This window comes from Oncorhynchus mykiss, chromosome 17 (assembly GCF_057628025.1).
Source record: "Oncorhynchus mykiss isolate SJ-2025 chromosome 17, ASM5762802v1, whole genome shotgun sequence".
In the NCBI taxonomy this organism is placed as follows: Eukaryota; Metazoa; Chordata; class Actinopteri; order Salmoniformes; family Salmonidae; genus Oncorhynchus; species Oncorhynchus mykiss.
In genome coordinates this window covers 66,060,717-66,073,421 of record NC_143038.1, presented here as the reverse complement: position 1 = coordinate 66,073,421, position 12,705 = coordinate 66,060,717, and the positions used below count along the sequence as shown (strand labels likewise).

Below are 12,705 nucleotides of genomic sequence, written 5' to 3'. Positions count from 1 at the left end.
ATTTGTACCATATATTTGATTACATATATCAGTCAAAACATGACACACACCCTGTATTCAAGAACAACCGATGTCGGGGACAACAACAAAACCTCCGATGGTATAAAACTGACACATTTTATAAAAATGTATTATAAAATAGTTTGACAACCTTGTTTGTAAGCTTTTAAATTATATCAATCTCAACCGTTGGATGTCTCATGGTATGGTTGGGTATGCAAAATAGGTCAACTTTCAGCACTTCTACTATGGTGATTGAATTAAAATGGATTAGGCCATTATTGATAATTGTACGTTTATAATCCTGGTTACCTTTGAGTGTAACAGTGACGCCGCTGGGCCCCTTGGATACACAGTGTGAGGGTTGGCTCTCTGGCAACTCTCCTCCCAGCACCCTCCTGATGTGGTTCATACTGTAGCTGTAGATAGAGTCTGTAGACAGGCCCAGGCTGGAGGTTGGGTCCACCTTGGCTATGTACACCTAGGAGGAGGTGAGAGGAGAAAGAGGAGAGAGCGAGAATAGAGGAGAGGTACATCCGTGGTGGTGAGGAACATTAGTGGTGAAGGGGAACATTAGTGGTGGAGGGGAACATTAGTGGTGGAGGGGAACATTAATGGTGGAGGGGAACATTAATGGTGAAGGGGAACAATAGTGGTGAAGGGGAACATTAGTGGTGGAGGGGAACATTTATGGTGGAGGGGAACATTAGTGGTGGAGGGGAACATTAATGGTGGAGGGGAACATTAGTGGTGGAGGGGAACATTAGTGGTGGAGGGGAACATTAGTGGTGGAGGGGAACATTTATGGTGGAGGGGAACATTAGTGGTGGAGGGGAACATTAATGGTGGAGGGGAACATTAGTGGTGGAGGGGAACATTAGTGGTGGAGGGGAACATTAGTGGTGGAGGGGAACATTAGTGGTGGAGGGGAACATTAGTGGTGGAGGGGAACATTAGTGGTGGAGGGGAACATTAATGGTGGAGGGGAACATTAGTGGTGGAGGGGAACATTAATGGTGGAGGGGAACATTAGTGGTGGAGGGGAACATTAGTGGTGGAGGGGAACATTAGTGGTGGAGGGGAACATTTATGGTGGAGGGGAACATTAGTGGTGAAGGGGACATTAGTGGTGGAGGGGAACATTAATGGTGAAGGGGAACATTAATGGTGAAGGGGAACATTAGTGGTGGAGGGGAACATTAGTGGTGAAGGGGAACATTAATGGTGAAGGGGAACATTAGTGGTGAAGGGGAACATTAATGGTGGAGGGGAACATTAATGGTGGAGGGGAACATTAATGTGGAGGGGAATATTAGTGGTGGAGGGGAACATTAGTGGTGGAGGGGAACATTAATGGTGGGGGGAACATTAATGGTGGAGGGGAACATTAGTGGTGGAGGGGAACATTAGTGGTGAAGGGGAACATTAATGGTGAAAGGGAACATTAATGGTGAAGGGGAACATTAGTGGTGAAGGGGACATTAATGGTGAAAGGGAACATTAATGGTGAAGGGGAACATTAGTGGTGAAAGGTGAACATTAGTGGTGGAGGGGAACATTAGTGGTGGAGGGGAACATTAGTGGTGAAGGGGAACATTAGTGGTGGAGGGGAACATTAATGGTGGAGGGGAACATTAGTGGTGAAGGGGACATTAGTGGTGGAGGGGAACATTAATGGTGGAGGGGAACATTAGTGGTGGAGGGGAACATTAATGGTGAAGGGGAACATTAATGGTGGAGGGGAACATTAGTGGTGGAGGGGAACATTAGTGGTGAAGGGGAACATTAATGGTGAAAGGGAACATTAATGGTGAAGGGGAACATTAGTGGTGAAGGGGACATTAATGGTGAAAGGGAACATTAATGGTGAAGGGGAACATTAGTGGTGAAGGGGAACATTAGTGGTGGAGGGGAACATTAATGGTGGAGGGGAACATTAGTGGTGGAGGGGAACATTAGTGGTGGAGGGGAACATTAATGGTGGAGGGGAACATTAGTGGTGGAGGGGAACATTAGTGGTTGAGGGGAAAGCAGACTGAGAACTTACAGTATAAGATGTGAAGGTTAAGTACAGACCCTTGCCAAAACCATGTCCACATGCAGAAGAAAAGTGCTCCCATATTTATGTGTTTACTGTTTGTTGACATTATGATCCTACACAGAACCCCACACCCTACCTTTGCATTACTGTGGAAGGTTAAACATTTGGCATTTTTAGGGTACATTTACAGCAACAATGTATCCACTTGTGAAGGAAGAGCAGGGTTTTTGTCAGTCGAGGTGCCTGTTGAGACTCACCTTAAAAGCCTGGCCGACAGCCAAATCCAACATAGGCCAGTCCATTCTGCCGTTAACCCTCACAGTACCGATGAAGAAGTCCTGCTGTTTCACTTCCTGTTGAACAAGGACCAACAGTACTGGATAGGTTAAAAGGTTAACCATCACTCTTATTATAGAGGTCTTACTGAACTGAATAAGTCTGGCACATTCATCATGAATTGTAATAAAAAGGCTCACATCTTTGAAAATGCGCAGGTTGGCCACACGAACCACCACTCTGACACGTGGGTCGTCTCTGTGAGAGGGGAGACTGACGGCTTCTGTCTGGAACAGGTCTGTTCAGAGAGAAGGAGGCAGAGAGATGAAGAAAGAAATGGAGAGAGAAAGGGGGAAACAGAAAGAGAGAGTGAGGTCAAGGAATAATCTAATGAGTGCTTGCCATGACTACTTTAACTACATTGTCCTTGTGTTAATTCTTACAGTTAAAATGAGGTGAAGTGAGATCACTACTGGCTGTGAACAGACTCCTGTGTGGTTGTTGGGTCGTTTTGTAAAAACTGTTAGGTTTCATATACACGCTTTAAGGAGGGTTATTTAGCTGACATGTTTTGTGATGATTATCTCTAGTTTCATATTTAAAATGAAAGCTAATTCATGGAAGTCATTCAGTCTTAAACTTGTTCAGTGATGCCTGTGTTCCTCTAGTTACTGTGTTACTGATGCCAGCCCTCACCAGGGGAGCTGCCCTCTCCCAGGCTCATGCTTAAGGTCTTGGTCAGAGATATGGCAACAGATTCACGTGGCGAGGCAGTGCCCAGTGATGCCAAGCTGGAGGACTGGGAGGTGGAGGTTGAAGGACCTCCTGTCTTCAACTGGTCATTCTCTGCCTTCAGGTTCTCCACTGTCATCTGCAGGCAGGGACACACAGTGTGGGATTAAGGGGGGATACTAATACAGATAGCTATTTAGTGAGGGGAGTCCTATAGGGCCCTAATGGGGTCAGGTTCAGGGGTCAAACCATATCTACGTTACGTTACAGTAGACATCATTAGGTAACACAAAAACACAAATACACACAGGCAGACACACACACACACCTGCATGTTGTTCATGGCCTCCTGCAGTTGCTCCAGCTGGTGGGCGGAGCTAAGGGCTTCCAGGCGGATGTCCGTCAGCTTCCTCTCCTTCTCCCAGAGGGCCGAGCGCAGCGTAGACACAACCTTCTCATCCTCCGGGGGATCCTCGCCTCCTTCACACAGCCTGAGGGAGAAAAACACACGATACAAATACTGAACAGAGGCATCATGTCCATTGAAACTGATGTGGCACATATCTAATCTATTTCATTAAACTGATGGAGATAAATAAGACACATAACTAAAATAGAGCTAGATACTGATAGATTGAATTAGCGATAGATACTAATACATGATATAGAGATAGATACTGACAGATTCATTTAGCGATAGATACTGATACATGATATAGAGATAGATACCGATACATGAAATAGAGACAGATACTGATACATGAAATAGAGATAGATACTGATACATGAAATAGAGATAGATACTGATACATGAAATAGAGATAGATACTGATACATGATATAGAGATAGATACTGATACATGAAATAGAGATAGATACTGATTCATGAAATAGAGATAGATACTGATACATTAAATAGAGATAGATATTCATACATGAAATAGAGATAGATACTGATACATGATATAGAGATAGATACTGATACATGATATAGAGATAGATACTGATACATGAAATAGAGATAGATACTGATTCATGAAATAGAGATAGATACGGATACATTAAATAGAGATAGATATTCATACATGAAATAGAGATAGATACTGATACATGAAATAGAGATAGATACTGATACATTAAATAGAGATAGATACTGATACATTAAATAGAGATAGATATTCATACATGAAATAGAGATAGATACTGATACATGATATAGAGACAGATACTGATACATGAAATAGAGATAGATATGAATACATGATATAGAGATAGATACTGATACATGAAATAGAGACAGATACTGATACATGAAATAGAGATAGATATGAATACATGATATAGAGATAGATACTGATAAATGAAAAAGAGATAGATACTGATACATTAAATTCATACATAGCATTTGTTGCCCCTCAATGTTTTAAATATGTATTTTATGGAATCGAAACATGGTTCAGACTAGAGGGGCACCAAGGGGGATCAGGATGTGAGAGGCCTTACCCAGAGGAGGATGCAGAGACAGAGGACCTCATCACAGAGGGAGGGTTGTCCCCATCCCCAGCCCTGTCCCCGTGGTGGATGGTGATCTTAGGAGAGGAGGGAGCAGAGGAATCTGGAGTGGCGATCTCCTCGATGTCAGCGTACGAAGCAGAGAGCTTTGAACCCTTCTTACTGAACGCCTTGTTGAAGGAACTCCTCAGCTGTACAACAGGAGTACATAGATAACAGAGAGAAAGAGTGAGGATCCCCTTCTGGAACAGAATTAAAGTTGTAAGACTGATAGAGTACCCAGAGAGAACCACAGTGAACAATTCCTCAGTCGGACCCCTGTAACCATCCCACACTCGTTGATGTGTCCCAAATGGCACCCTATTCCCTGCATAGTGCACTAAATCAAATCAAATCTAATTTATTTGTCACATACACATGGTTAGCAGATGTTAATGTGAGTGTCACATGGTTAGCATGTAGGATTCATAAAAAATCCTACAATGTGATTTTCTGGATTTTTTTTTCTCATTTTGTCTGTCATAGTTGAAGTGTACCCATGGTGAAAATTACAGGCCTCTCTCATCTTTTTAAGTGGGAGAACTTGCACAATTGGTGGCTGACTAAATACTTTTTGCCCCACTGTATATGGCACAGCTGTCCGTTTTTTGGTCCTTAAATGAAATTGGTATATGTTTTTATTTGTCACACTTTTCTTTAACCATTTATGTTCTATAATACAGGGCCGACATACAAGTTCCTTACTTTTTTCCCCTTCTACTTGCCTCTTCCATTTTTGTGGTAATGCTGCAATTAATTGGTTGTAATTTTGGGTAGAGCATACATTTCCATATATCTGTGTTAGCTGCATGTGTGACATAACTCCACCAGTCCTATTTGTGATATTATTCACAAAATTATACATTTTTTAAACATTTCTTCGAAAAATAGTTTTTTAAATCAATTAGTATATTTGAATTTAACCACAATATTTGTTGTATTATTTATTCTGTCTTTTCAGGTGGATTAAACTGAAATTGCAACCAACTTTCTAAGGCTTGTTTAAGAAAGAAAGATATTTTGGAGATTATTTCCTTTTCAAACAATCGAAAGTGGGCCGGTGTAATCTGAATAAAGGGGAAAAGGCCATTCTTGAACATAGGATGAGACATTCCTACCAATTTACTCGAAAACCAGTTTGGATTTAAGTATAACTTTTGTATGACTGATACCTTTAGTGAGAGGTCTAATGGTTTAATATTTAATCATTTCTGCCCTCCGAATTCATATTCGTTATATAAATATGCCCTTTTAATTTTATCTGGTTTGCCGTTCCAAATCAAATGTAATATTTTATGTTCATATCATTTAAAAAGCAGGTCACTAGGTGTAGGCAAAACCATAAGCAAATACGTAAACTGATATGACTAAAGAGTTAATCAGGGTGATTTTTCCACAAGTAGGCAGGTATTTTCCTTTCCATGGTAGCAAGATCTTATCTATTTTTGCTAACTTTCTATAAAAATGTATCGGAGTGAGATCATTTCTTTTGGGATTTGTATACCGAGTAGGTCCACATCTCCGTCAGACCATTTTATTGGTAATGTCACGTTCATCATAGTGAGGAGACCAAGGCGCAGCGTGATTTGAAGACATTCTTCTTTTAATAACGAAGAACACGAAGAACACCTAAACAAACTAACCAAAACAACAAAACAAACGTGACGCTATATAACACGAGTGCTGAAACAGGCAACTACACATAACCCACCAACTATCCAAGGCATATGGCTACCTAAATATGGTCCCCAATCAGAGACAATGATAAACATCTGCATCTGATTGAGAACCAATCTAGGCAACTATAGACATAACAAAAACACATATATCACCCTCGTCACACCCTGACCTAACCAAAACAATAAAGAAAACAAAGATAACTAAGGTCAGGGTGTGACAGGTAAACTACATGGTAATGTAAAATGTGCTTTTTTTTAGTGATCCATTAGGTAATATAGTAATATTATTTGGTAATAATTTGGTTTTAATCCAGAGAGAATAGCAAAGTATCTAGATCCTCTATGAGGCCGTGGAGAGACTCTAATTGTGGTTTTAAATGAAAACACGAATCATCAGCGTACAATGACACCTTTGTATTTAAGCCACAGATTTCTAATCCCTTAATATTATTGTTTGATCTAATCTTAACAGCTAACATTTCGATGGCAATAATAAATAGATATGCCGATAGTGGACCACCTTGTTTTACCCCTCCAGAGAGGAGTACTATATAGGGTTAATGGTGCCATTTGAGACACACTCCTTTGCTTCATCAGAATATCACAGCAGGGGATCTGGGGAGGGGGGGGGGGGCTGTTGGCCTGGCGGTTGGGAGCTTTGGCCGATGGCAGATAGGTCGCAGGTTCGGGTCCCCGTTTTTTGACCTTGTGGGAGATCTGTCGACTTGCCCGTGAGCAGGGACTTGACCCTGGTTGCTTCTGTGGGTCGCCCTGGATGGGAGTCTGTTATATCACTAATGTGATGTAGATGTTGAGCGGCTTCCCTACAAGTAGATTGTATGTTTTAATATTCTATAAATAAAACTAGAAATAATACAAAAATCACAGCAGTAACAACTGCCTCTGATTTTCTAGACTTGAATATAACCAGTAGGAAAACAATATTGTCCTCAAAAACCCCAAATCTCGCCACCCCTATACTGGTGTTGTTCCTGCTGAGGTGAAGCGGGACAATGTGTGAACCCAAGGCTAATCTGGCAGAGCGAGACAACAATAGTCACGGGCTGCAGCACACACAACATGGAAATAACCTAACAGCTTAGTCTGCAGGGAAACTGTAGAAATTAGCACCCAGTAATGAGACAGAGATGCCCATTAGACTTTGTAAGTATGGTCCAAAGAGGGGCAAGGAATAGAGGCGAGCACTGTCAAATGAGGGGGACAAAATGGAGAAGAGCACTGTCCAATGGTGGGAAGAGCAGCTGGAAATTGCATTGATGAGCCTTGAGCGCTGCACAGACCGTACAGATTTGAGTTGCTGCAAGAATAATGATTTTATTTATTGTCGAATCCTAAAGCACACTTATTTTTTACTTTACATATAGTACAGACACTTAAGAAATGTGGAGAATTCCTCATATAGGGTTTTACTGTCAACAAACCAAACATTATCATAAAAGTCTTGCTCCTTATTTAATAACAACACAATGGTTGGGGTGACAATAAATCAATCACAAAAAGTTTATATTGTCATCTGACAGAAAAAATCTATATATCACTTCTCTGACACTGAACCAAACAGAATTTAACTGCAGGTTTTGAGAACATCTGAATTCAATTTGTTAATGATTTATTTACTTGTGATTTAGGAATAATTTATCTGGCATATATTTAACGTAAATGGTATGCTTATGTAACATACAGTTAGTGAATGAAGTGGAGTTAGCTAGGTTTAATATGAGATTAGAAATTAGACAGCTTCCAAATATCTTAACAAGAATGGCTGAGGGAGGGAGGGAGGTATGGAGGGCGGGAGGACTTGCAGCTCTCACAATATCTACTACTCACCTCCACCTCAAAGACCTGAATGAAATACATAGAGAGAGAGAGAGAGAGGGAGAGAGAGAGAGAGAGAGAGAGAGAGAGAGAGAGAGAGAGAGAGAGAGAGAGAGAGAGAGAGACACAGAGAGACAGAGAAACTCCAGACCATTTCTGGTACTGAATTCGGCAAGACAGTACCACTACCCTGGCCACAGTGAGTGGGTTCTCTCATAGAACCAGGATCTCAATAAGAATCCTAATTCTAATGATCTATTCTATTTACAGCAGGCGGTTCTGTGCTCTCACCCAGCTCTTCTTCTTCTTCTTGGCCTCCTGCTCCTTCAGACTGCTCAAGCTGGAGTGGCTGGTGATACTGTTCAGGCTGGAGATGCTCTCGGACGAGTTCTGCCTCTTCATCTGAAGCTCTGGAGAGACAAGAGGAGCTGGTGAGAAGAACTGATCTGGACAGAGGAGAGGAACTATTGAGAAGAACTGTTCTGGAGAGAGGAGAGGAGCTAGTGAAAATAAGTGTTCTGGACAGAGGAGAGGAGAGGAGATTGTGAGAAGAACTGTTCTGGAGATAGGAGAGGAGCTAGGGAGAAGTTCTGGAGAGAAGAGAGGAGCTAGGGAGAAGTTATTGAGAGAGGAGAGGAGCTAGAGAGAACAACTGTTCTGAGAGAGGTGAGGAGCTAGTGAGAAGAACTGTCTGGAGAGAGGAGAGGAGCTGGTGAGAATAACTGTTCTGGAGACAGGAGCTAGTGAGAAGAACTGTTCTGGAGACAGGAGCTAGAGAGAAGAACTGTTCTGGAGGGAGGAGAGGAGCTAGAGAGAAGAACTGTTGTGGAGAGAGGAGCTAGTGAGGAGGGTGAATAAGGGTTGGGCGGTCTCCAGATTTTCACATCTTCACACCATCCTTTTCTCTTCCCGGGAGTATCGACTGATGGTCACTGAATGTTGATGCTAGCAAATATGACAGGGTGTCAAACTCAACTCCGCCTCGTTATAAGAGAATGGAGTTGAGCACTCCTCAGCTACGGGAATATTTTTGACGGTATTTTGACAATAGTTTGACGGTATTGAAAAACCATCCTGTGAATATTTACTGGTGAAAGTAGAGAAGAGAGAGATCAAAATGGTTCTTGAGAGGGAAGAGGAGAGAGAGAAGGTATGTGGGGAGTGATTATGATAAAATAACTTTAGGCCTTTGGTTGGCTGTCTACCTTCAGGAGGGATTTCAGGGTTGCTGAGGGCCACATGGATGATATCTTGGGCCTCTGTGTTCTTCGTCTTCAGGATCTCTATGGTCTCCTTCAGATCAGTCAGCTCAGAGTCCTACGGGGAAACAGACTCAATACATAAACACACTGACAAAATGTTAATTGTCTCTGGGAACTTTCTCAAAATGACCAGATTTTCCAGAAATCCTGGTTGGAAGAATCTCGGAATCAGAAGTGATTAAGCAGGAATCTGGGAATTCTCCAAAACTCAATAGAACAGCGCTGATAGATGAATCCTAATCAAATCAACATTTACAGTATTTGTTGTGTACACAGATAAGCAGATGTTAAAGCAGGTGCAACGAAATGCTCATGTTTCTAGTTCCAGCAGCGCAGTGTCTATAATCCCCCCAAAAGAGAAGAAGAAATGAATGAATATCAGAACGAGCAATATCAGATGGGGATTGACTATGGAATTTCTATGGTGTCTCGGAGGTCCTGAAGGTTTGAAGGATCGTGTTGAGTGGCTTGTGAGAACACAACCTTAGCACCATGTCAAGCTTTGACTAGATTTCATTTCCTGCCAGGAGGACCAATGGCAGCGGTGCTGAGTCCCTGTCCTCTGCTCTCTAACAGGATGACACAGCAGTTAGATGGTGCCGGGGGGGGTCTGGTGGATCAGGCTCAGGGGTTGTTGTGGTACGTTAGACTGTCAACGCACACTGATGAGGTCGGACTGTCTACACTCTAGGCTCACTATGCTCTCAGATTTTCATTGAGCAAAAGTAAATTGGTTCATTTGTTTGAAAAACTGTAGGTTAATATGAATTCCCCACACACATGTTTTTTTATTAATTTCTCACAACCAGAAAATACTGGATGTTTGCTACATCTAATTATAGTAAACTAGAAAGAGTTATGAATAATAAACATTTATTTTACATTGATTGGAAATAGCTGGATAGTAAATTAATAGAACAAAACTCAGCTCCACTGAAGTTTCTGAAAGTAAACAAATGTAAGAGACGGTAGCATAATGCAGCTGCATTTACCGGTACCTTCTGCTCCTGGCTGACCGACAGGGTCTGTAGACGTGACGTCATCAGTTGCAGGCTCTGCTCGAACGCTGCTACCAAATTAGCCTTCAACGAGAGAGAGAGAGAGAGAGAGAGAGAGAGGGAGAGAGAGAGAGAGAGAGAGAGAAGAGGTAGGGTAGAGAGGTGGTAGAGAGGGAGGGAGGGAGGGAGAGAGAGAGAGAGAGATAGAAAGAAAGAAAGAAAGAAAGAAAGAAAGAAAGAAAGAAAGAAAGAAAGAAAGAAAGAAAGAAAGAGAAGAGGTAGGGTAGAGAGAGGAGGTAGAGAGGGAGGGAGAGAGAGCGAGAGATAGGGTAAAGAGAGAGGTGGTAGAGAGGGAGGAAGAGAGAGAGAGAGAGAGATAGGGTAAAGAGAGAGTAGGTGGAGAGGGAGGGAGAGAGAGAGAGGACACAGAGGTGAGTCACTGCACCACAGGCATACTACACATCAAGCAAATGGCCTTCTCCAGGAGGAGCGGGAGTGGTGAAGGTTTGGACAGCTGTGGAAGGTGAGGAAGATGAAAGAAATGGAGGAGAGGAGGGGGAGGGCGAGCGAGGGATAACTGGAGTATAGTACTGGGGCACAGGCCTCTCCAAGCGTGTGTACAGTAGCATGGGAGACCTTTCTGAACGGTGGCAGAAAGCCTAGCGGTTAAGAGCATTGGGCCAGTAACCGAAAGGTTGCTTGTTGGAATCCCTGAGCTGACTTGGTGAAAAATCTGTTGGTGTGCCCTTAGGCAAGGCACTTAACCCTAATTGCTCCTGTAAATCGCTCTAGATGAGAGCATCTGCTTAGTGGCTAAAATGAACTCGCATAGTGGTGTGTGTGGCTGCAATTTAATATGGTAACAATATCTACAGCCAGATGTTTTCACTTATATGGTATTTGTAGATACAGTGTCTTCAGAAAGTACTCATACACATTGACTTATTATGTCATTGTGTTACAGCCTGGAATCAAAATGGATTACATTAATATATTTCTCACCCATCTGCACACAACACCCCATAATAACAAAGTGAAAACACATTTTTAGAATTTTTAGCAAATGAAGTACAGAAAAATCTCATTTAAATATGTATTCACAACCCTGAGTCAATACATGTTGGAATCACCATTGGCAGTGATTACAGCTCTGACTATTCCTGGGTAAGTTTCTAAGAGCCTTGCACACCCAGACTTTACAATATTTGCTCATTATAATTTTTTTAAGCTTGAAGCTCTGTCAAGTTGGATGTTGATCATTGCTAGACAGCCATTTTCAAGTCTTGCCATAGATTTTTAAGACCATTTAAGTCAAACCTGTAACTACACCACTCAGGAACATTCAATGTCATCTTGGTAAGCAACACCAGAATATATTTGGCCTTTTGTTGTAGGTTATTGTCCTGCTGAAAGGTGAATTCATCTCCCTGTGTATGTTGGAAAGCAGAGTGAACCAGGTTTTCGTCTAGGATTTTGCCTGTGCTTAACTCTATTCTGTTTATTTTTATCCTTAAAAACTATCCAGTCCTTGCCAATGAAAAGCATACCCATAGCATGATGCAGCCACCACCATGCTTGAAAATATGAAGAGTGGTACTCAGTGACGTGTTGTGTTGGATTTGCCCCAAACATTTTATATTCAGGACGTACATTTCATTTCTTTGCCACATGTGTATTTTTTTATTTTAGTGCCTTATTGCAAACAGGATGCATGTTTCAGAGTATTTGTATTCTGTACAAGCTCCCTTCGTTTCACTATGTTATTTAGGTTAGTATTTTGGAGTACCTACAATGTTGTTGATTCATCCTCGGTTTTCTCCTATCACAGCCATTATACTCGGTTTTAAATGGGCCTCATGGTGAAATCCCTGAGCAGTTTCCTTTGTCTCCGGCAACTGAGTTAAGGAGTATGCCTGTGTCTTTCAAGTAACTGGGTGTATTAATACACCATCCAAAGTGCATTTAATAACTTCACCATGCTAAAAGGGATATTCAATGTCTGCTTTTTTTATGCTATTATAGACATGCTTAAAGGTAGATGTCGAGACCTAGCTGGCGGCACCACACAGTGACTCAGACAGGAACCGTATCACCGGGTTAGCCTGTCAGTCAAGCGGGACGGGATGGGCGATCAAAGAATCATGTGACAGCGAAGAACGGAGGAGGGATCTGGAAGCAACAGACATTCCAACAAACCTGTCCTAGCTGCTACACCCAGTATCCAGAGGTGTGGGTCAGCGGCCAGCAGGCAGGGGGCAGCAGAGATTCCAGAACCAGCAGTCAATACAGCCAACAGTGGAGGAGAGATGGACAGTGGCATTAGGCGGGGT

The 12,705-nt window shown here is 42.2% G+C and overlaps 1 protein-coding gene across 17 annotated transcripts in view; it reads right to left on the bottom strand.

Moving 5' to 3' along the window:
- The window catches only part of LOC110493275 (neuron navigator 1), a 175,874-nt gene that overhangs the window by 11,566 nt on the left and 151,603 nt on the right, over nt 1-12,705 (bottom strand). For 10 of the 17 annotated variants that reach the window (XM_090206331.1, XM_090206334.1, XM_090206336.1 and 7 more), the window contains 9 exons: nt 10,370-10,459; nt 9,321-9,432; nt 8,407-8,525; nt 4,553-4,752; nt 3,378-3,540; nt 3,014-3,188; nt 2,518-2,615; nt 2,299-2,394; nt 313-481 (listed from right to left, as the gene is read on the bottom strand). In XM_090206331.1, coding sequence (XP_090062457.1) covers nt 313-481; nt 2,299-2,394; nt 2,518-2,615; nt 3,014-3,188; nt 3,378-3,540; nt 4,553-4,752; nt 8,407-8,525; nt 9,321-9,432; nt 10,370-10,459 — 1,222 coding nt within the window. The remainder of the gene's footprint in view (nt 1-312; nt 482-2,298; nt 2,395-2,517; nt 2,616-3,013; nt 3,189-3,377; nt 3,541-4,552; nt 4,753-8,406; nt 8,526-9,320; nt 9,433-10,369; nt 10,460-12,705) is intronic. The other 7 variants (XM_090206332.1, XM_090206335.1, XM_090206337.1 and 4 more) reach the window with 1 other exon arrangement.